General features: G+C 44.0%; 1 protein-coding gene across 2 annotated transcripts in view; it reads left to right on the top strand.

Moving 5' to 3' along the window:
- The first annotated feature begins 6034 nt into the window (after positions 1–6034).
- The window catches only part of LOC149315442 (interferon regulatory factor 4-like), a 28444-nt gene continuing 9733 nt past the window's right edge, over positions 6035–24745 (top strand). For both annotated transcript variants that reach the window (XM_089513467.1, XM_089513468.1), the window contains exons 1-4: positions 6035–6227; positions 7695–7899; positions 12521–12609; positions 15792–15909. In XM_089513467.1, the coding sequence (XP_089369593.1) occupies positions 6057–6227; positions 7695–7899; positions 12521–12609; positions 15792–15909 (583 nt within the window). In that variant the 5' untranslated portion in view covers positions 6035–6056. The remainder of the gene's footprint in view (positions 6228–7694; positions 7900–12520; positions 12610–15791; positions 15910–24745) is intronic.

Raw genomic sequence — 24745 nt, forward strand, 5'->3', positions numbered from 1 at the left:
GCCACAAATGTTGAGGGCCAGATGTTGATCATAGAACCAAATGCCTAGAGAGGTGTTTTCTCTAGGAACTTCTAGATTCTCCAGCACAACTCTATGGCTAAGTTCTGGCAGAGCTGGAGGATCTAGAGATCCCTAGAGAGAATATATTAATTTACACCAAGGGAAGTAATAGTGCCACTCTATTCTGCTTTGGTCTGACCCCACCTGGAATATTGTGTCCAGTTCTGGGCACCACAATTCAAAAGGGACATTGAGAAACTGGAGCCATGTGTCCAAAGGAGGGCGACCAAAATGGTGAAGGGTCTGGAAACCATAAAGTCCTATGAGGAACGACTTAGGGAGCTGGGGATGTTTAGCCTGGAGAAAAGAAAGTTAAGAGGTGATATGATAGCCCTGTTTAAATACTTGGAGGGATGTCATATTGAGGAGGGAGCAAGCTGGTTTTCTGCTGCTCCAGAGAGTAAGACCCAATGGAGCAATGGATGCAAGCTGCAGGAAAAGAGATATCGCCTCAACATTAGGATGAACTTCCTGAGAGTAAGATCTCTTTGACAGTGGAACATACTCCTTCCTCGGAGAATAATGCACTCTCCTTCTTTGGAGGTTTTTAAACAAAGGCTGGATGGCCATCTGTCAATGGGAATGCTTTGATTGTGAGTTCCTGCATGGCAGAATGGGATTGGACTGGATGGCCCTTGGGGTCTCTCCCAATTCTATGATTTTATGATTTATGAATCAAAACTGCAAATAATCAAATCTGGAAAAGTGAAAGCCTCAAATGTGGAGGGCTGACTGTAACTAAATATGCCAAAGATGTCTTTTCCTTCCTTGCAATCTGGACGGAGGGCTTGTGGCATTTGTATTCCAAAGTCATAGTAGGACGGGGGAACCTTCAATTATTCATTCCAGCTAATTGCCACATGGAGCCCAAAAGGCGCATAAAAAGCCTTTGCACCGTAATTGCCTCATCACCCCTAAGAGAGCCCTTGGATGAGGTTATCCATTAAGAGTATGTGGTGCGAATCTCTCCCTACTCCAGTGACGAAACCTCTTTGCAGCCACTGAATTTCGACCTTTAGCATCTGGGCAAATGGATCCTGAAAAGCCGAAAAGTGCTTTTCTAAAGGCATTACCTCACTCTCCTCCCCTATTTTTTACTTACAGCTGGCCCTTCGTATCCATGGATTCGTTCTCCACGGATTCAGGCATCCAGGGATTGGAAATATTTCCTAAGATGAACTATTTTTAAAATAATTGGACATGTGTAGCTTCACAATGGGAAAATGAGCGAGAGATTTAACAACATAAAAGGGTCAAAACAGATTTTAGGGTTTTGATAAGTAGAAATACTATACAGTGATCCCTCCACATTTGCTGGGTTTAGAGGTGGAGGACCCCCATGGATGTGGAAAAACTGCAAATAAAAAGACAATATTCTTTTTACCTAGGAGAACACCTCTCTAGGAATCTCCCGGTCCTCCAGTGCAACTCTATGGTCAACATCTGTCAGAAACTGACCATAGAATCATGTTGGAGGACCTACAAATGCCTAGAGAAAAGAACGCCTAGATCCTTCAGCACAACTCTATGGTGAGCTTCCAGCTGAGTTGCGCTGGAGGACTTAGAGATTCCTAGAGAGGACATAACCAAAGCTGCAAATCATCAAATCCAAAAACGTCAAAGCCATAGATGTTGAGGACCAGCTGTATAGGTAATAGAGCTGGAAATAACACATTGATATTTATAGTAACCTTCTTAGCTTTTGTTTGGTATTGTCCGACATCATTTTTGAAGTGTATCGTAAGAAACCAAGAAATAATGCATAATTGGAGTTTCATCAGGAAAGGCTTATAGGTTTCTTTTCTATATTAGGGTTAGTGACTAGAAATAAAAACAAGGAATACAGACTAATCAGGAATTATCATTCTTATTCTTATTATTCTTTCTTTCCCAGCTTTCCCCATGGATCGAGGTGGGGGACAACAACAAAGAATAGATAAACAGCACCAGTTAAAACACAACCGTTAAAATAAGATACACACATATGAAAATGAACCAGATTTAAAATCCATCATTTAAAATTTGCCATTTAAAAATCATCTGGATAAGGCTGCTGTGTTATTGTTGGAAGAATGCACCAGAAACCAACCCTGGCGATCAATGGGGTGACAGATGTCGCGGCCAGATCGCCCTCACGCACAAGTTAACGAACAAGAGGTTAATTAAGAAGGACAAGGAAAGAGTAGATTTTAAATCACAAGAAGAGTTACAAAAAGAAGGTAGGAAGATCAATTGGTTTAACTATCAGCAACTTAGAGAACAATTCAAGGAAGATAACATTAATCCAGGAATTGCAGGAAAAGGAAACGAATTGGACAAAATCATATTTGGTGGAAAAGTTAAACTAATGAGTAAAGTTTATAAAATACTGTTGAGCCTGAGGAAACAGAGACTTAAAAGTACTATGATAAGATGGATGCAGAACAAGGGCACACGATCGGATTAAAAAATTGGGAATACATTTGGAACAAAGTTAGAAAATATACCAAATCACAATATCTGAGAGAAAATTTTTATAAAATGTTCCTAAGATGGTATATTACCCCCCAAAAATGTCAAAAATGTACAAAAAGAGCTCCAACCTTATGTTGGAAATGTAAGAAGGAACGGGGGACATTCTACCTTTGTCGGTGGACTTGTTTCAAAGCAAACAATATTGGAAATGTAAAGAAAATTATAGAAAACATTTTGAAAAAGAGCATCCAATTAAGACCAGAGTTCTTCTTATTAAATTTATGGAACATCTAAATAGAAAAGAAGCAGGAAAAATATGTTTCTACCCGACAACTACGGTCCGAATAACATTTCCACAAAACTGGAAATCAAACAATATCCCAGATATAAGAGATTGGTTAAGTAAATTGTAAGATAAGATGCGCTAGAAATGGATATATTATCACAAAAACTAGCTAATAAACCTTTAGATGATATACAGAAAGAATGGGAACCAGTATTAACATATTTGGAGAAAGAATTGAGTGAGAAATACAAAAACAAGGAGAAAGCTTAATTTGAACTTAATTTGACATTATTGTAAGGTTAGATAATTATTGATACTGTAACACAGGGGTAATACCCAAAATAAATAAACAAATAAACAAAAAGGATTGGGAGAGGACAGAGAGAGAGAATACCGTTAATTCTGTTTTCTTTCTCAAGCCAAGATATGTTATAAGTGGCTGAGTCCCATATGATGCCCAAAAGAAAAACAGAAGATGAGTTAAATAAAGATAAACGTTTAATGAATAGCAGCAAAGAGCTATACATGAAGAGAGAATGATAACAAGTAGATCGAAAACAGAAAACAAGTTAATCTAACACGATATTTTGGAAATCCATAGATCAGGTGTTAGAAAACCTGTCTAATGTGGAGAAGGAAGTTTAGAATGTGAGGAAGATGAATGGAGTCTGAGATAAGTTTAGGGTTGTTAAAAAAGGGGGGGATCAAAAGAGGAAGATGAATGAAGTTTAAATGTATGCGGAGGGGGGTCTGGGTAAGGTGAGGATTGTAGGAATGCAAGGGCAAGAATAAAAGAAAAATGAAGAGAAAGACCACCAAAGGGAAGAACATTCAGTGAAATACCGGATCAGATATGAAGACAAGCCAACTAAAGGATCTAGAATTACTTGATAGAGAGAACTGTATAAACAACCTTCAGAAAATCGCACCCTAAAGAAGGAAATGTATTGTTTGTTATGTATTTTGTGTGTTTGTTTTAATTAACTAAAAAAAAGGACTAATACACCAGAGATCCCTCTGGGAGGGAGAAGGGACGGATTTAATGGACTTTTTGTTTTTGTCCTCTTGTTTTACTTTTCTTGTCGGAAGGAAGGAATGTATGCTGAGAACTGAGATAAATAGAAATCTGTAACTGCAAGTTTGGTGTTATACATACATACATACATATTCCAAATAGCAAAGCTTGAATTTGCCCTTTTCTATACTGGACACCATTGCCCTGTGCCATCGCATATAATGGGACTTGAGCAGCCACAGATATCCAGGGGGGGGGGTCCTGGAACCAAACCCCAGCAGATACCAACCTTTAATCTGGTTTGAGACCACTTTAACTGCCATGGCTCCGCTCTGGTGCTGCAACAAACTACAGTTCCCAGAATTCCATGGCGTTGACCCATGGCAGTTAAAGGTCCAAAATACACTGCAGAAATAATCCAGTCTGAGACCGTTTTAACTGCCCCGCCTCAATGCTAGGGAATCCTGGGAACTGTATGCTTGGGAAAGATTGAGCCTTCTCTGCCAGAGAGCTCTGGGGCCACAACAAACTACAGCTCCCAGGATTCCCTAGCACTGAGCTGGGGCAGTTAAAGTGGTCTCAAACTGGATTATTTCTGTACTGTGTTTTGGACCAAAGTGGGATCAAGCTGGATTATTTCTGCAATGTGGATGCTGCCAATAAGAAAATAAATAAAGTGTTTCTATTCCCATAGGGGAGGGCTAAGGTTCCCAGGCTTCCACCGCAGTGAGCAGCTGGGGCAGTTACTCCGCTTTGACCCCGCTTTTAGTTTTTGTTGTCAACTGCCTTTGTGTTGATCTTGACCCATGGCGACTCTATGGGTGCGGCGTCTCCAGGCCCCTCCTGTCCTCCTGCAAACTCATATTTGCGGTCTCTTTAATAAAGTCCCTCCATCTGGCAGGTGGCCTTCCTCTCTTCCCGCTTCCCTCCACCTTTCCTGCCTTCTCACGATGGGTCCAAAGCAGGAGAGTCTAAGTCTTGCCATCTTGGCTTCAAGGGATAGTCCTGGCTTGATCTGCTGGAGGACCCATTTGCTGTCCTTTTGGCTCCTCAGCACTCTCCTCCACATCATCTCCAATGAGTTGATGCTCCTCCTGTCTTCCTTCTTGACTGTCCAGCTCTCACATCCATCCGTGGCAACAGGGAATCCGATGGCTTGTAGGATTCAGACGTTTGTGCTGAGTAAGCTGTATGTCTTTGCATTTCATCTTCTTCTCATTTCTTGACTGCAGTCTCCATTTTTAGAACTATTTGATCCCAGATATGAGAACTCTTTTACTATTTCTACTTCCTCGTTGTCTACTTTGAATATGTGGAAGTTCTCTGTGGTCATTATTCTTGTTTTCTTTATGTTCAACAGTTAAGCCTGCCTTTGCGCTTTCTTTTTTGCTCTTCCTTAGTAGTTGTTCCAGGTCTGGGAGGTGTCTCAGAGTGTTGATATTCCTTCCTCCTATTTTCCGTCCTCCTTCTTGTGTGACCAAGCCCGCTTTCCTTACAATATGTTCTGCATATAGGTTGAACAGATAGATCATAGAATCCTAGAATCCTAGAGTTGGAAGAGACCTCAAGGGCCCTGATCCAAGCCCATTCTGCCATGCAGGAAATCCAAATCAGAGCATCCCTGACAGATGGCCATCCAGCCGGATGCAGCCTTGTCTGAGCCCTTTGCCATTTGGGAACCACTTCTGCTTGTTCTGTTCTGACAGTAGCCTCTTGTCCTGATAGGAATCTCTCAGATGCCTTGCCACTGCCATCATGTCTTTAAGGGCAGAGTCTTTCATGATCTGTGCAGTCAAAGGCCTTGCTATAGTAAGTCTATAAACGCACATGTTGATTTTCTTCTGGAATCGCCTGGTGCTCGCTCTCCATTAGCCATCATTCTATGTTTGCAATGTGGTCCCTGGCTGAATGCTGCGGAATTCTGGGAATGGGAGTTTCTCCCATCCCCAGCATCCCCTAGCATTCAGCCAGGGCACCGAAAGTGCAGTGTGGCTGCAGCCCAAGCGCTATGAGGCCGGATTATGCCTGCAGCCACTAGGCCCCTCTTGTGGCCCGGTGTGTCCCTCCTCCCTCCCTCCGCCCCAAACAGGGCTCCCTCCCAGCCAGCAGCCCCTCCTTGCTCTCTGAAGGGGAGGAGGAGGACCGAAAGCGAAAGGAGTCCCGGGCGGTTTCGCTTTCTCCCTGCCTTTCTCCCTACTAGTCGCCAGCGGAGGGAGGGAGGGAGGGAGGCCGGGGATCGGGATGTCTTCCGCGGCCCCGCTCCGTCTGCGGGAGTGGCTGCTGGCCCAGGTGGAGAGCGGGCGCTTCCCGGGGCTGCGCTGGGAGGACCGGGGCCAGAAGACCTTCCGCATCCCCTGGAAGCACGCCGCCAAGCAGGACTACCGCCAGCACCAGCACGCCGCCCTCTTCAGGGTCAGACCCCCCTTCCCTCCTCCATCCATCAGCCCTTTGGGAAGGGGAGCCCAGGGGCCATCCAGTCCAGCCCCCTCCGACCGCAGGGGATCCGAGAACCCTCACTGAGAAGGCAGAGAGCCTCTGGGAATCCTGCAGCTGGAAGAGGCCCCAAGGGCCATCCAGCTCAACCCATCCAAAGGCAGCCAGCCAAAGGCCAAGCGCCTGAGACTCCGAGAAGTGTTGGAAGAGACCCCAGGGCCACCCGGTCCCACCTCTTCAGAAGGCCTCTGGGTTCCTTTGGGAAATCGCTGGACAAACGGATCTTGTAGCATCTTTGAGCCTCACTGAAAGAAAGAAGTTGGCAGCATGACCTTTCCTAGACTGGAGCCAACTTCCTCAGATGCATTTGTCTTAAGACCTAAGTCTATTATGAAAGCTCCTGATTCCAATTGCTTGCTATTAGTGAGTCTCAAAGGTGCTACAAGATGCCTCTGCATAGTGACTTTCCAAACTAACACAGCTATAACTTTGATTTTTCCCTTTCAGAAAGACAGGGCTTTGGTTTGCGGCATCAAGGTCAGGCCCCACCTGGAGCAAGACTGTCTCCAGCTCTGGGCAAGAGGAGGGAGGCCAAAATGGCCAAGGTTCCAGAAACCAGAAAGCTCTATCTATGAGGAACGGCTCAGGGAAGAGAAGGTTAAGAGGTGATAGGATAGCCCTGTTTAAGTATTTGAAGGGGTGCCATATTGAGGAGGGAGCAAGCTTGTTTTCTGCTGCTCCAGAGAATAAGACCCAATGGTGCAGTGGATTCAAATTAGAAAAAAAGAGATTTCACCTAAACATTAGGAAGAACATCTGGACAGTAAGAACTGTTCAACAGTGAAAAATGTTGCCTTAGAGCATGGTAGAGTCTCCTTCCTTAGAGATCTTTAAACAGAGGCTGGATGGCCATCTGTCAGAGGTGCTTTGATTGGGAATTCCTGCATGGTAGAATGGGGTTGGACTGGATCAGGGCCCTTGGGGTCTCTTCCAACTCTAGGATTCTATGATCACAGACTCATAACTTTGTAGTGTTGGAAGGGACCCCACGGGTCATTTAATCCAGCCCCCAGACTAGTGCCAGAATCCACAATTAAAGAGTCTCATCAGAGATGCACCACTTTCCAAGGGAGTCTATTCCACTGAGATATTACCTGAATACATTTCAGGATAGGTTATCTGTTTCTAAAACATTCCTCCTGGAATAACACTCCTTCTGTGCCCAAGATCTTGGAGAAATGATGCCAGTTGGGAGTGGACAATACTGGCATGCCAGGATTACAGTCCAGCCTCCTCTCAGTGCAGGAACTCCGCAGCCAAAGTACCCCAGAGAAGTGGCCTTCCAACCTCTGCTGACATGTCTCCAAGGAAGGGAAGCTGCCCCCCAACATTTGATGTGTCATATTTGCTCATTTCAGGTTGGTGAACCCCCCTCTTTTTTTCCAGGCTTGGGCCATCTATAAAGGCAAGTACCACGAAGGGATGGACAAAGCTGACCCCTCCATGTGGAAAACCCGCCTCCGATGTGCCTTGAACAAAAGCACTGACTTCAGGGAAGTCCCTGACCTGAGCCACCTGGACATTTCAGAGCCATACAAAGTATATCAGGTTGTGACCAATACTGGTGCTGCTGAATCCCAGCAAGAAACAGGTACATCTGACTGCTTAACCATTGTGCCTTGTAACCCTACTGTTCTTTTGGGTGGGGGGGGGGGGGAGAAGATAATAAGATTGTGAATTCATTCAGTTTTAATTTGAACAGTGAAGGAATTGCCCAAGGTGCTCCTGAATAGGTTCAATAGAATACAGAATGGAATAGGTTTTGAGGAAACAGAGAACATGAAATCTCAGAGCTGGAAGAGACTGCCAGGGCCACCCAGTCCAGCTCCGTTCTGCCATGCAGGAACTCACAATCACAACCCTCTCTGTGACAAGTGGCCCTCCAGCCTCTGTTTCAAAGCCTCCAAAGAAGGATATGCCACCTTAATCTCCAAGAGAGTGTCTTCCACTGTCAGACAGCTCTTACTCTCAAGAGGTTCCTCCTAATGTTGACGTGGAATCTCTTTTCCTGGAGTTTGCTCCTAGTCATAGTCCAACACTCAAAAGAGCAAAGCTGAGGGTTGCTTTTTGGACCCCCCCCCCCCCCACTAAATATTTTTGAGCTGTGGTTGAATCCATGGATGTAGAGTCCATGGGTAGTTGGTCAGTAAATGTTCCTCCTTTTTGCATTTCAAACAATGATTCTATGATACTGGCTAGAACCCAGAGTGGATTCATTGTCCCACTGATATTCAGGCCATCATGTGCTGTGCATAGAGGGGCCTAAGGAGGGCCCAAAGGAACAGCTGATGCTACACAACAGCAAGCACCATCATCCCCCAAGAAGCTTCCCACTAGCCCCAGGACTATAGTGAACCAGGAGCATAGTCAGCATGGCAATTGTGCATTTCCCAAAAGCAGTCAGAACAAGAGCCCTTACACCTCACCTGAACATTTCAGCCTCTTCCATTCTCAGAGCAAGGGAGAATCCAGAATCATCAGAATCCAGAATCCTCTGGCCTGCATGCTGGGAGACTGAAGTACAGTCAGCCCTCCACATTTGCAGCTTTGACTTTTGAGGAACTGATTATTTGTGGATTTGAGTACTGCAATGTGTTCTCCCTAGGAATCTCTTAAGTTCTCCAGTGCAGCTGTCAGAAGCTGAGCACAGTGTTGCGCTGGAGGACCTAGGGGTTATTAGAGAAAACATTTCTCTAGGCATTTGTAGGCCCTCCAGCATCATTCTGTGGTCAGTGGCTGGCAGATGTTTACTACAGAGTTGTGCTGAAGGACCTAGGGATTCCTAGAGAGGTGTTCTCTCAGGTAAAAAAAGTTGTAGTTTTTTATTTGCAGTTTTCCCACTTTCACAGGGGTCCTATGCCCCTAACCCCAGCAAATGTAGAGGGCCCCCTGTATGCACCTGTGCAGTCCCCCCAGATTCTGGGAGCTGTAGTCTATAGAAAAAGTCACTTTTTCACACTCTGCCCAAACTGCTTGCCCACACACACACACACACGTGCGCGCTGGGTTCCTTTCGGTTTCTCTTGGTGGTGGCACTTTCCTGTTGATTTGGGGAAGGGAAGGGACATGAACAACAGCTCTGAAAACTTCACATTCTTGGTGGCTTCTTAGACCAGTATATAAAACAGGATTGCTGGGGTTTTTTAATGGGATGGAGGGACTTCACATCAAAGTCTTGTTTTGCACTACGAATCCCAGAATCCCTAGCCAGCCTGGGACCCATAGAAAACCTTTCCCCAGCAGATCTTATGATGCAGGCTCTTATATAGGGAGATACAGTCTTTCAGATAGTCTGGACCCAAGCCATGTTGGGCTTTAAGAGTCAGAAACGCAGCAGTTTGGATTATTTCCCCAAAAAGGGACCTCAGCCAGTGAAGTTGTTTCAAAAGGGGGATCATATGTTCCCTGAAACAATCCCTGATCAGCAGCATTTTGGACCTGCTGAAGTTTCTGAACAGTTTCCAAAGGAAGCCTCACATAGACCACATGGGACTAATAATCCAAATGGGATGCCATTGAGCCATGAAGCACCATAGCTATATCTGATATCTCAAGAAAAATGGGTGCAGCTGATGCACAAGGCTTAATGGTGCAGACACACTCCTGGAAACCATCAAAATCTGGGCATCCAAGCTCAGATCTGAATTCAGGAGTCCACACAAGCGTTGGACCTGAGATTTCATCTAGTGCCGGCAGAGCCCCTAATATTCCCTGATCCGCCTTCTTACTGACTGGGAGCAGCTGTGCCTTGTCTGCGTTAAGTTTCTGTTTCTCCATCCCCATCCAATCCATTACTGACAGCAAACAATGGTTTAGTACAAAACAAGCTCCCTTGGAATCTGAGGCACGCTTTTGTTTGGATAGCTCTTAAATCTAAATTGCTCATGATCTTTGATGTGTGTCTGTGTGTGGGGGGGGGGGGGGAGTTTAACATTTTATTTCTTTTAAAAATGAGAGAAAAAGAGGGAACAAGTTTTATGTGGGGGACAGACTATCACTCCTATGAGCCTTGTTCCATCACATTGCATTACAAATGGCCATTTCCACTGGAGTTGTTCAGTGATAAGAAAAAGACACTTTGCACATGCTTGGGAATTCTTTCAATATTAACCAAAAATAGTCGCTAACAATATCTGGAAATTTAATTCCATCAGGGTGATAAAGAAGAGCCCACATGTTTTTGGCCAGTGTGCTGGTCAGCCCAAAGTTTTCCTTGCCACCAAAGTTCCAGGTTATTAAGTAATATCAGGAAAGCCCCTGGCTATTCCAAGAAATAAATGACCCAGATGTACATTATCACCCATCTGAACCAGAACTGTGGTCAGACTGGGATTGGGAGGTGACTGAAGGCATTCAAAAATGGCTATATATATGCACAATAATCACGTTATTCCAGTAAAGATTTCTGTGCTTTACTGAAACAAGTTGTGGGGGCATGGTCTGAAGTAGTTTAAATGAAGTTGGGGGTAAGTAGACCATTAGTTTGATGTGTTAGTGCCATTACTGTGTAGCTGAAGTTCCTTTTATTTAAAAGTGAAGAGCAGGCTTTCTTGATCTTAGGGAAAGGGAAGCCAAAGAAACGACAAGTCTTGTCCCTTACAGCCTCTGTAGCCCTAACTCCCAACTTGTTTGCCAGGCTGCCTTCAAGACAGCTGCTGGTGCATTTATGAGAAATAAATGCATCCGACAATGCAAGAGTGGCACATGCTTAGAACAACTGTATTTGTTAGCTTGGTTTAGTTTTATATTATATTTTTAAAAAAATATTTGTATATTTATGTTTTACATGTTTTGCAGTTGTGCTGGTTTTACGTTTGTGGTACTCCTTCCTTCCCCTGTTTTCCGTTTCAAAAAAATTAGGCTGTATCCTTTGGCAAGGTTGCCTGTCGCTTTTATTTTGTGAAGTGCTATGTGCATTAACAGTGCTGTATAAATACTATGCAGAACTAGACAGATAGGAGGTAATGACTGGAACCTTGTTGGTCTCCCAGGCTGCATCTGCACTGCATAAATAATCCAGTTTGACACCACTTGAACTGCCATGACTCAGTGCTGTGTAATTCTGGAAATTGTAGTTTTCTGACAGAGAAGGCTAACTGTCTCACAGAACTGCAGTTCCCAGAATTCCCTAGCATTGAGCCATGGTAGTGAAAATGGTATCAAAGGGCTCATTCCCATTTACAAAATAATCTAGTTCGAAACGGGATTATTTTGAAAGTGAATTCTCTCCGGGACCATTTACTCCCCTTTGTCGTTCACATTAAGGGAGAAAAGAGGAAAAACGGACACGGAGAGAATGGATGGAGGAGGAGGAAAGAAGGGAGGGAGGGAGGAGGAGGAAGGAGGGGAGGCCGCTGACAGGGAGATGTCAGGGGCCATTGCAACTGCCCCTGTTATCTCCCTGTCACCAGCAGTGGATTCGATTCTGCCCTTCACTCCCATTGGGCTGAATCGATCATGATTGATTCAGCCCAAAAAGGAGCAGTAGAACACAGCGTCTTTTTGATGTGGGTTTAAGGGGAGACAATCCTAACCCCCCTTCGCGAATCAATTCCAAATTGATTTGCCAATGGGAACTATAGTGGTATAAATCGGATCTTAATTCCATATGATCCAATTTAAACCTCAGTGGGAATGAGCCCAAAGTGGATTATTTCTGCAGTGCGGGTGCAGCCTTAGCAATGTGTAAATTCCCTTGCAAAGGTGGTTGTGGGTTTGGGTCCAGTGCACAGTTGTCTGAATTCAGTTCAAGGCCATGGAAGCAGAATTGCACATGTTACACCATTGTGCATTTAGTACCACTGCAAATGGCATTCTCAGTCAACACCTATCCATCTGTCTTGTTTAAATTGTCACTAGTGGTCCATCTGTTGTGCATTTGGTTTCATATTTGGCTGCACATTCAGTGGCTCATTCCACGCAAAAGTGGCGTAACACAATCAATGCATAAATTTGCAATGTAAAATCCCAGCCAATGACTCTGTCCTTTTGGGGATGAGAGACCAAAGCCTGTTTTGTAGTATCTGGAAAGGACTGTCAAGGTTTGGATCTTGGTTGGCCCTCACCCCTTGCAAGGTGTGTTTCTTAGTTTTGAAATTTGGGGGATATGAGGGCAGTGGTAGGACAATGGGGAATCGATGGGAATCCAGACTGATGGTACTCAAATACATCCTTCTTAGATGTAAAGAAAGTTTTTCTGTCTCTGCTTTCAGATAAGGAAAATAGCAAGGAGTCCCTCCAGGAGCCAAACATACCTTTGACGTCTGTGAAAGAAAGGAGACCTAATGGTGAATCAATCAAGGTAGAGGTGTTGCTCACACAGATCTGGGTCATGCACATGTTATACCTTGGCACCCACACCAGAAGATGCTTTCGGCTAGTTTAATGTAGCCTGAAGGAGCAGCCTCTTGGGTCTTAAAATGTGGAGTGAGGTGAACTTCTGTGCCTATTTGCTCTTTCCAGACTTGCCTGATCAAAAAGGGTTTTACCATAGTCATTCATGCCCTGGTTAGATGCTTCTTAGACTACCATCTTCAATCATCTGAGAAATGGTGGCTAGTTTAAGGTCAACAGGTATCTCTGTAATGAAGCTGGGGCTGTCCTTAGCAGCCAGCTTAAATTTTACAGTTTAGGTGTTGGCTATAGTGGAGGCAGAGGAAATGTTAGCCTTTTCAGACTTCAGCCCCCAGAATCCCCAGACAGTACAGTCAGTGACCATGTAAGGTGCAGGAATTCTGGGAGTTGTAGTCCATCCAATAAGTTTTGCAAGTTCCAACTAGAGATATCTTGCAATTTGGGGTGTTCACCTCCTGTTAGGGCTACAGTGATAGTACACATAGTATAAATACACTCATGATGATGGTGATAATGCCCTAGAAAAGCATTGGAAGGATCCACAAGGATCATCTGGTCCAACTCCCTGCCGTTCAGGAAAACACAACTAAAGCACTCCTGAGAGATAGCTTTCAAGTCTCTGTTTAAAGACCTCCAAAGGAGAGTCCATCATTCTTCAGGACAGTCTGTTCCATAGTCAAACAGCTCTCTCTTGGATCCTCTACTACAGCATCATGTGGAAGTGAAGAGAGCATTCATTTTATGAGGAGGAATGCCAGTTCCCAGGGAGCAGCAAAAAATAAATGAATAGATGAATAAAATAAAATCAAGCCATTTTTCCTGGGGTTGCTCACAGCAGATGTTTTTTAGCTTATTTATAGCAGTTAGCTGGAAGCTGCTAAAATAGCCATGCGGTGTTGTCATATTGCATGGCATGAGAGATGTCGCAATGGAAAGTTTTACACCCAAATAAAGATCAGGCTGTCTAAAGATATTTGAATCGTTCCATCTCGAGAGCTCAGGATGCGGTTAAAACGTGAAGCTTCCATTATTTGAGTCTTCAGCCGATTTTGTGGAACTTTTAAGATGGATTGGCCTCCACATCGAGGGTTGCTTCATACTCAGGCTGCCATGTAGATAGTCTATCAGTCGGTTAGATAAATCAATTAAAAAACGGAGGCTGCAATCCCGTACTCACTGAGCTGGGACTTCTAAGTATGGGACTGAACTATAATCAATTCAGTGGGTGCTTCTAATTAACTAGGAAGTATTTTTATTTGTAGTTAGAGAGAGATTATATAGATACAGATGTTAAAAGTATTGATATAGGTGTTATTAAAAATGCAGATGACAAACGCTATCTTGAAAGAGATATTCTCAGTTTTTGTCTCTTGCGGGAGAGGATGCAACAGATTAAGACTGTTGCAGAACATGTGGGTATCATCTAAAAGATGTGGGAATCATGTAGCCCTCCAGATGTTGTTGGACTGCAAGTCCCATCAGCCCTAGCCAGCCAGTGTGAGGGATACTGGGGGTTGTAGTCCAGCAACATCTGGAGAGCTATGTGTTTCCTAGCCTTGATCTCAAAGCAAAAATCCACATAACCTCTCAAGCCCTGATAATCCATTTTGAGTAGATTCCTCTTTGGATTCTTTCCCGACTTTACTGAGAAATGCCAGGGATCAAACCTGTATGGCAGCTTTGGTGAGACCAAACTGGTTCTGGTTCTTGGCCCCAACAATTTAGGGACAGAACATTTTCAGAGGAGGGAGACTAAGACAGTAAAAGGTGTCTGGAAGCCAAAGGAGGAATGGCTTATTATTATTATTATTATTATTATTATTATTATTTATAGCCTGCCTCTCCCCAGAGGATTGGGGCAGGTTACAATGAAGAATAAAACATAGTAAAATAATAACACAATCCCTAACCCATAATTAAATAGAGCAGTATGTTTAGTTTGGAGACAAGAAGCTTGAGAAGAAGACATCTTCAAACATCTGAAGGGCTGCCTTGTAAATGATGGAGTGGGTTTGTTTACTGCTACTTTATATACTCAAATATAAGTCGACCTCATGAATAAGTTGAGGGCAGGTTTTGGGGCCAGGATTTATGGATTTAGAGTTGAGAGTAAAACGTAGGGGGATGTAACAAAGGATGTAAAGGATGAAAGAAAGGAAAAGTGTGCCAGAAGACATACAGAACTCCAACAGGCATAACTGTTTGTGCTCATACTAAAGGCTTCATCGATGAGAGAATATAAAGGGAGTGTGAGTGCTTCCAGAACAGATGACACTCTTGGTTCCCCTTTTTATAAGAACTTTATAAGAATTAAAGTACAGTACAGTACTTTCTTACAGCACTTTCTTACAGCACTTTCTTACACTGATAAGCTGACTCAGGTTTTTGGAGTGAATTTTTTCACTAAAATTTCTAGACTTATACATGAGAATATACAGTATTCCAGCTGACAGACCCCAATCCTTCTGATTCAGATGAGAAGAAAGGAGATTCTGACTAAACATTAGGAAGAAACTTCATCAAGGTTATTGCTGATCAGCAGTGGAATAGAGATCCCCTTGGAATGAAGTGGATTCACCTTCCTTGGTGAATTTTAAGGAAAGGTTAGGTGGCCGCCTCTCAGGGATGCTTTCGTTGTGGGTTCCTGCCCTGCCCAGAGGTTGGATTAGATGACCCTATGAATCCCTGCACTTGAGATTTTATGACCACTGTGAATTCTCCTACAACATGGTGGAGCCAGCATGGCATAGTTGTTTGAGCCTATGACTCTTGTGGTCAGGGTTTGATTCCCAGATCGGCCGTGAAACCCACTGGGAGACCTTAGTGGAGGCAAGTCATATACACTCAGCCTCAGGAGAAGGCCATGGCAAACCTCTTCTGAACAAATCTTGCCAAGAAAACCCCATGATAGGGTCCACCTTAGGGTCTCCATAAATCGAAAATGGCTTGGAGGCACATGACAACAACATGGTGGAGCTATGATTCATCTCCCTAATAACAAAAAGGAGGACACTTAGTCTCCCCTCCCCTGCTGTGCAACCTCAAGTCTATCATTATTCCAAGGTCTGGATGATGGGGGTCTGATTCCTTCCTTCCAAATTTCAACTGCTGTCTTTGCTTCCTTCGTAGGCCAGAAGGGCATCCTCACATTCAGATCAGGAGAGCAAGAATGATCTGGTGCCAACTGGCCATAATTCTTCAGGGGTAGCCCAGGCTTCCCAGAAGACAAACCATACTGAACAGCAGGGTAAGGGGACGCAATGGGGTGTGGACTGGGTTTCTCTGGACCCCTCATGGGCAAATGTTTGGGATTGTTTCAAGTGGCACCGCTAACCTTTTTTGATTTATGCTTCTGGTTGCTTTTAATTCTGTTGACAGCTGGATTGTATTTTAACATTAGTATGATGTGTATTTTTAGCTGTATTTGTTTTTAACTTTGTGAAGCTGTCAAGGCTGAGGAAAAGATGGAATAAGATTAATAATACTAATTACAGGTTGAGTCTTCCTTATTCAGAATTCCAAAATCCAAAATCCTGCCAGCTCTAAATCTACCAGCAAGATGGCTGTGTTTTGGTTCACTACTGGCTGCAGGCTCATGGCTCTTTAGATACCAAATATTTCAGCAGCTGCAGCCTACTAAAGAAATTATCACACTACACTCTTATAGCATTGCTATTTAACTGCTCTGGCTGTCACTTGTTGCATTCTGGGGTTTGTAGTTCAGTGAGGTCTAAGAGCCCTCTGGCTGAATATTCTAAATGCCCCTCCCTAAACTGCAAATCCCAGCATGCAACAGGAGGCAGCCAGAGCACTTCAAAGTGGAATAGTAACTCTATAATATCTAGTCCACCCCAGTTCAAGATGGGAACTATCCAGGGTACTGAAATCAGCACAACTATAGGGCTGTTGGGAATTAGGCCAATTCTGGGTCTTTAATGAATTGGTTGAATTGATGATGGGAGGTCTCAGGATTTAGCTTTCAGTGTACAATATCATGTGAGATTGTACACTCATCCCTCCACATTCTCTGGGGCTAGGGGCACTGGCCCCCCATGAATCTGGAAGAACTGCAAATAACGAAAACACCTCTCTAGGAATCTCTAAGTCCTCCAGTGCAACTCTGTGGTCAACATCTGCCAGACAGTGATCACAGAATTGCACTGGAGGAGCCACAAATGCCTTGTGGAGTGTTCTCTCTAGGAATCTGTAGGTCCTTCACTGTGACTTTTGGTTATAGTTGACCATAGAGTTATACTGGAGGACCTAGATATTCCTAGAGAGAAACAGACTAATAAAATCCACAAATAATCAAATCCGCAAAAGTCAAAGCCTCAAATGTGGAGGGATGAGTGTATTACAAAGTGTTGGTTATATGTGACTGAAGAAACAGGCTCTCTCTAGGCATTTCTAGGTTCTCCAGCGCAACTTTATAGTCGGCCTCAGGCAGCAATATACCATAGACTAACAATGCAGGACCTAGAAAATACCTAGAGAGAACACTTCATCATTCATTGTAGGTTTAAAAAAAACAGTGTTCCAGACTATACATGAATTTCACATTATTGAAGGGTTCCAGAATGGCTCCCTTGTATAATATGTGTTCTGACTATATTCCTTTATTTATTTACTCCATGGGTCTGGATTTATGTCAGAGCTGAGGGGTGTGTGGGAATCATCCCCTTTTGGTCTACAGCTCTGCTGGCCAGGGGATTCTGGGAGTTGTAGGCCATAATAAAGGAACTTTTCGGAGCCATGATCCATTTCATTGGCTAAGCTTGGAGAAGTTACTAGAGCAGAACCACACCTGAAGTTTCTTATGTTTCCTGTAGTTTGGGGAGTGACTAGAGCTCTCTGGATGAGAATTCTAATTACTCTCTCCAAACTACAAATCCCAGGATTCCATAGGATGGTGCCATGGCAGTTGAAGTGGAATCATAGAGCTTATATATGTGAATGAAAGCCCTGTGGAATTAATACATACAATCATATTTTTCTGTCATGAATGCACTGAAAACATGGGGGAGGGAGGCAGATCATTTTAAGATGCCTTAAGCATTAGATAAAAATTGATTTTAGGGTGCCTTAAGTCTCTTGAAGTAAAATAAGTGGTGAGATCATCAGTTATAGCTTAGGAAAGATCCCCTTCTGAGGTAAATAAATACATCTGAAAAATTTCTGTAGTGAAATCTGAGGTAAAATCAGAGATCATGACATTAAATATAAGTTAGAAAGATTGTCATCTGAGGTAAATAAATAAATCTGAAGATCTCTCTGAGGTAAAATCAAGGACAAAGTTGCCAGTTGTAAATTAGAAAGATGATCTCCTGAGGTAACTAAATGAATAAATATGAAAGTTCTCTCTGAGGTAAATTCAATGACCAAGTCATTGGTTACAGTCTTGAAAAGATCCTCTCCTGAGGTAAATACATAAATAAATCTGAAAGATCTCTCTGAGGTAAATTCAGTGGAGAAGTAGTCAGTTATAATGTTGGAAAGATCCTCTCCTGAGGTGAATAAATAAATCTGAAAGATCTATGGTGCATTCGCACTGCAGAATTAATTTAGTTGGACACTGCTTTAACTGCTGTGGTGCAGTGCTATGGAATTCTGGGAACTGTAGTTTTGGGAGTTATTTAACCTTCTCTGTCAGAGAGCTCTAGTGTAAGTGTAAATCCACACTTAAGTACTAATGTTTTCACTGAATGTGAGCATTGCATAGTGGTTTTAGCACTGGAGCATGACTCTGAAGATCAGGGTTCAAATCCTGGGCAACCTTGGGCAAGTCACACTCTCTTAGCCCCAGACAAAACCAAAGAAAACTCTGGGATAGGATTGCCTTAAGGTAGCCATAGGTGAGAAACTACTTAAAGACACACAACAACAACACTGCTGTCTCATTTCTGTTGAATGCCAGCATTGTACAACCAAGAATGCTTAACTGCATATGCAAGAGTTTCGCTTGCAGAAATCCGCTTACACATCCCTGAACTGAATCCAGGCATTACACAATGGCTTCTTACATATGGGAACTTGTGTGGGTGTGAAACAGGATGCTGCTAGCCAGTAACATCATAATAAAAGAGAAAGACATCCTTCAGGGATGATCAGTTTTAATCCACAAAGTTTGTTATTCATCCAGAAGAAGGACAATGGAACCGATCTGGTCTCTCTCAGCAGGGAGTTCCAGTGAATTTGTGGGCTTGGAGAGTATGAATGTTGTAGTAACAAACAAACAATACAGGTTGAGTCTCCCATATCTGGAATGCCTAAATCCAGAATACTCCACAACCTTTTTCCTAGATGGCTGAGACAGAAGTTCATCCCACGGGGGAAATCCCATGCGGAAACGGGGGTTTAAATCAGAAACAAACCACGAAAGTGGGTTGATTTTCACACAACATCATTGTTAACAGTCCGGCCAGAGAGAGGAGAAGGAGAGGAGCTGCTTGGCAGCCATTTTGAGACCGTGTGCTTGAAACCGTGTGCTCGTTGGTGAAGGGGAGGAGCTTCTGTGAGTCACATCTGTGAGTCACAAGGGGGCGGAGCTAGCAGACTAGCTATATATACCAACTTCCAGAGCCTTCCAGAACAGTCCGGCCAGAGAGAGGAGAAGGAGAGGAGCTGCTTGGCAGCCATTTTGAGACCGTGTGCTTGAGACCGTGTGCTCGTTGCTGAAGGGGAGGAGCTTCTGTGAGTCACATCTGTGAGTCACAAGGGGGCGGAGCTAGCAGACTAGCTTTATATACCAACTTCCAGAGCCTTCCAGAACAGTCCGGCCAGAGAGAGGAGAAGGAGAGGAGCTGCTTGGCAGCCATTTTGAGACCGTGTGCTCGTTGCTGAAGGGGAGGAGCTTCTGTGAGTCACATCTGTGAGTCACAAGGGGGCGGAGCTAGCAGACTAGCTATATATACCAACTTCCAGAGCCTTCCAGAACAGTCCGGCCAGAGAGAGGAGAAGGAGAGGAGCTGCTTGGCAGCCATTTTGAGACCGTGTGCTTGAAACCGTGTGCTCGTTGGTGAAGGGGAGGAGCTTCTGTGAGTCACATCTGTGAGTCACAAGGGGGCGGAGCTAGCAGACTAGCTATATATACCAACTTCCAGAGCCTTCCAGAACAGTCCGGCCAGAGAGAGGAGAAGGAGAGGAGCTGCTTGGCAGCCATTTTGAGACCGTGTGCTCGTTGCTGAAGGGGAGGAGCTTCTGTGAGTCACATCTGTGAGTCACAAGGGGGCGGAGCTAGCAGACTAGCTATATATACCAACTTAATTTTCTTTAACTGAACAACTCTGCTCAAGTGGCATCAGGTTAGAATCGGATATTGAAACAGAACCTTCCCTTTAAGTGTAAGATAGCAGCCAGTACATTCCTTTAAAGAAGTATTCCCAGTAGATTGACTGTTATACTCATTACTAAAGACTTTGCAGTATGGACAATGAGGGATCTGCTGCAGTCACCTGCAACTCTTGTGGGATGTTTCTCTTCTTGCCTACAGAAGTGGAGAACTTCACATGCACCAAGTGCAAGTTGGTAGCACTCTTGGAGGAGAAAGTGCAGCAGCTGGAGTCCAGAGTAGCTACACTTCAGCAGATTAGGGAACAAGAGGATTTCCTGGACACAATAGAACTAACCATCTTGGATGAGTACCATGCAGAGGAAGATGCTAGGGTGGAAGAGGTCACTTGCCAAACAGAGGAGGCAGACAGCTGGAGGAATGTCACAAAGAGAAGTAAGCCAAGAAGGAATTGTTCGGGGAGCTTGCAGCTAGAGAATCGATTCGAAGCTCTTTCCCTTATCAAGGAGGATGAAGAAGAGCAGCATGGACAGACTTCAGGGACGGAGCAGGGGAGCCTGAGAGTCCCACCCGAGGGAACAGTCGCTGCTAAGCCTCGGAGGAGGCGTGTGGTCGTAGTGGGGGACTCCTTGCTGAGGGGTACAGAAGCAGTGATTTGTAGGCCTGACAAGATGTCTCGAGAGGTGTGTTGTCTTCCAGGTGCAAAGATCCGTGATGTGACAGAGAGGCTGACAAGACTGGTCAAGCCTACTGACCAATACCCCTTCCTTTTGGTCCACGTGGGAACTAATGATACTGCAAGACACAGCATTCAGAACATCGAAAGGGATTACGAGGCGCTTGGTAGGAAGCTGAAAGGAATGGATGTACAGGTTGTCATCTCGTCTCTTCTGCCAGTTGAAGGGCATGGTCCAGGAAGGGAGAGGAAAATAGCAGATGTGAACAACTGGCTTCGCAGATGGTGCCGCCGAGAAGGATTTGGATTCTTCGATCATGGCCTGCGGTTCCATGAGGAGGGACTTCTTGCAACAGACGGGTTGCATCTCACGCCAGTTGGAAGAAATGTTTTTGCCAACAGTCTCAAGAACTTGATCAGGAGAGCTTTAAACTGAGTTCCGAGGGGAAGGGAGACAATATTAAGGAAGGCGAAAGGGATGGCGAAAATAGTCAAACTGACACAGAGGAAACAAGGCAAACAGTGCAAGGACCCAACAGTGGGAGGCAAAAAAACTTGCACAGGCAGCAAGTAAAAGGGAACCATGGTCTGCGATGTCTCTACACTAATGCACAGAGCATGGGAAATAAGCAGGATGAACTCGAACTCCTAGTACAACAAAGCAAATATGATATAATAGGCATCACTGAAACCTGGTGGGATGAGTCTCATGATTGGAATGTGGAAATAGAGGGGTATAACCTTATTAAGAGAAATAGGCCAAACAGGAAAGGAGGAGGAATAGCACTATATGTCAGAGATATTTACACCAGTGAAGAGATCCTGGACATCAATCATGGAAGCCAGGAGGAGAGCATCTGGATAAGAATCAAAGGGGAGGGAAACAACAAGGGTGTTACGGTGGGAGTCTACTACAGACCCCCAAGTCAGACTGAGGAATTGGATGATATCTTTCTAGAACAGATGACCACACAGTCAAAAAAGAGAGATGTAGTAGTGATGGGCGACTTCAACTATCCTGACATTTGCTGGAAGTCAAACTCAGCAAAATCCTCAAGGTCTAGCAAATTCCTCACTTGCCTGGAAGACAATTTCATGGTCCAAAAGGTGGAAGAGGCAACAAGGGGGTCAGCTATCTTAGATCTGATCCTAACCAACAAGGATGACTTGGTTAATGGGGTGCAAGTGGTGGGATCCTTAGGTGGAAGCGACCATGTTCTCCTGGAGTTTGTAATACAGTGGAAAGGAGAAGCCAGGCAGAGTCAGACACGCATCCTAGACTTTAGGAGAGCGGATTTCAGTAAACTTAGAGAAGTATTGAGGGCGATTCCATGGTCAGAAATACTAAAAGATAAAGGAGTTCAGGATGGATGGGAGTTTCTCAAAAGAGAGATACTGAAGGCACAAATTAAAACAGTTCCAGTGAGAAAGAAAAACGGGAGGTGTCTCAAGAAACCAGGATGGATGACTAAGGAACTTTCAACCGAGCGAAGTTTGAAACGGAACATGTATAACAAATGGAAAAAGGGGGAAATCACGAAAAAGGAATTCAAAGAAATAGCAGGCATGTGTAGGGTAAAGTCAGAAAAGCTAAAGCGCAGAATGAACTCAGGCTTGCTAGAGAGGTTAAGAACAATAAAAAGGGCTTTTTTGGATATGTCCGCAGCAAAAGGAAGAAGAAGGAAACGGTAGGGTCACTGCGTGGAGAAGATGGCAAAATGCTAACAGGAGATAGAGAAAAAGGCAGAATTACTCAACACCTTCTTTGCCTCAGTCTTCTCAGAAAAGGCAAAGGGAGCTCAACCGGAGGATAATGGAGCAGAGGACAGAATAGGGGAATTTCAGCACAGAATAAGTAAAGAGATAGTAGAGGAACACCTTGTTAATCTAAATGAATTTAAGTCTCCGGGACCAGATGAACTCCATCCAAGGGTATTAAAAGAACTGGCAAATGTAATATCGGAGCCATTGGCAATCATATTTGAAAACTCCTGGAGAACAGGAGAGATCCCAGCAGACTGGAGGAGGGCAAACGTTGTCCCCATCTTCTAAAAGGGGAAAAAAGAGGATCCCAACAATTATCCTCCAGTTAGTCTGACATCAATACCAGGAAAGATTCTGGAGCAGATCATTAAACAAAGAGTCTGTGAACATCTAGAAGGCAATGCCATAATCACAAAAAGTCAACATGGGTTTCGGAGAAACAAGTCATGCCAGACAAACCTAATCTCTTTCTTTGATAAAATTACCAGCTTGGTAGATGAAGGGAATGCTGTGGATATAGTATATCTTGATTTCAGTAAGGCCTTTGACAAGGTTTCCCATGACATTCTTGCAAACAAGCTTGTAAAATGTGGGCTAGACAAAGGAACTGTTAAATGGATCTGTAATTGGTTGACCGGCCGAACCCAAAGGGTGCTCAACAATGGCTCCTTTTCATCCTGGAGAGAAGTGACCAGTGGGGTCCCACAGGGCTCTGTCCTGGGCCCAGTGCTATTCAACATCTTTATCAATGACCTGGATGACAGAATTGGGAGCATACTTATCAAATTTGCAGATGACACCAAATTAGGGGGAATAGCTAATACCCCAGAGGACAGGATCAAGATTCAAAATGACCTGAATAGACTAGAAAGCTGGGCCAAAGCTAACAAAATGAAATTCAACACAGAGAAATGTAAGGTATTGCACTTAGGGCGGAAAAATAAAATGCACAGATATAGGATGGGTGACACCTGGCTGAACGAAACTACGTGTGAAAGGGATCTTGGAGTCCAAGTAGACCACAAGTTGAACATGAGTGAACAGTGTGATGTGGCAGCTAAAAAGGCCAATGCTATTTTAGGCTGCATCAATAGAAGTATAGTGTCTAGATCAAGAGAAGTAATAGTGCCACTGTATTCTGCTCTGGTCAGGCCCCACCTAGAATATTGTGTCCAGTTCTGGGCACCACAATTCAGAAAGGACATTGAGAAACTGGAGCGTGTCCAAAGGAGGGCGACAAAAATGGTGAAGGGTCTGGAAACCATGCCCTATGAGGAACGACTCAGGGAGCTGGGGATGTTTAGCCTGGAGAAAAGAAGGTTAAGAGGTGATATGATAGCCCTGTTTAAATATTTGAAAGGATGTCATATTGAAGAGGGAGCAAGCTTGTTCTCTGCTGCTCCAGAGAACAGGACCCGGAACAATGGATGCAAGCTACAGGAAAAGAGATTCCACCTGAACATTAGGAGGAACTTCCTGACAGTAAGGGCTGTTCGACAGTGGAATGCACTTCCTCGGAGGGTGATAGAGTCTCCTTCCTTGGAGGTCTTTAAACAGAGGCTGGATGGCCATCTGTCAGGGATGCTCTGAACTGGATTTCCTGCATGGCAGGGGGTTGGACTGGATGGCCCTAGTGGTCTCTTCCAACTCTACGATTCTATGATTCTATGATTCTATGTTAAAATGGCATTAACCCGAACGGAAAGTAGACAAAAGCTGCTCCTTTTTTACTTTCAGGTTAACACCAGTTAACAATGATGTGTGTGAAAATCAACCCGCTTTTGTGTATATTTGTGTATCTCTTCCAGCAGGCCTTCCCAGAATAAAATACTTGGCCACAAATAAGACTTCCCATCTATTGAACTCTGCCCATGATGATTATTATTTGGATTAGTTGGATTTTAATATGAAGTTTTAATCTTATCCTGTTTAATCTTGTTTTAAGGGGGGCACTATGTATACATGGATGCATTTTAACTTGTTGTGCGCCGCTTTGATTGCCTGGAAAGAGCGGGATAGAAATAAAAAAAATATTTTATTATTTTTTTATTATATATGAAACATAAATGAATTTTGCCTTTAGATTTGGGCCCTGTCTCCAAGCAATCTTGTTAGTTATAAGCAAATACAGGGGGTTCTTGGTATCCGCTGGGGTTTGGTTACAGGAACCCCCATTTATACCAAAATCTATGGATGTTCAAGTCCCATGAAGTACAATGGCATAGTAAAATGGTATCCCTTATATAAAATGGCCAAATCAAGGTTTGCTGTTTAGAATTTATATATTTTAAAAATAGTTTCAGTCTGTGGATGCTTGAATCCGTAGATAAAAAGTCTGTGGATACAGAGGGCCAA

This window comes from Sceloporus occidentalis, unplaced genomic scaffold (genome assembly GCF_023333645.1).
Source record: "Sceloporus occidentalis isolate IW3139 unplaced genomic scaffold, rSceOcc1.0.p SCAF_3, whole genome shotgun sequence".
Classification (NCBI taxonomy): Eukaryota; Metazoa; Chordata; class Lepidosauria; order Squamata; family Phrynosomatidae; genus Sceloporus; species Sceloporus occidentalis.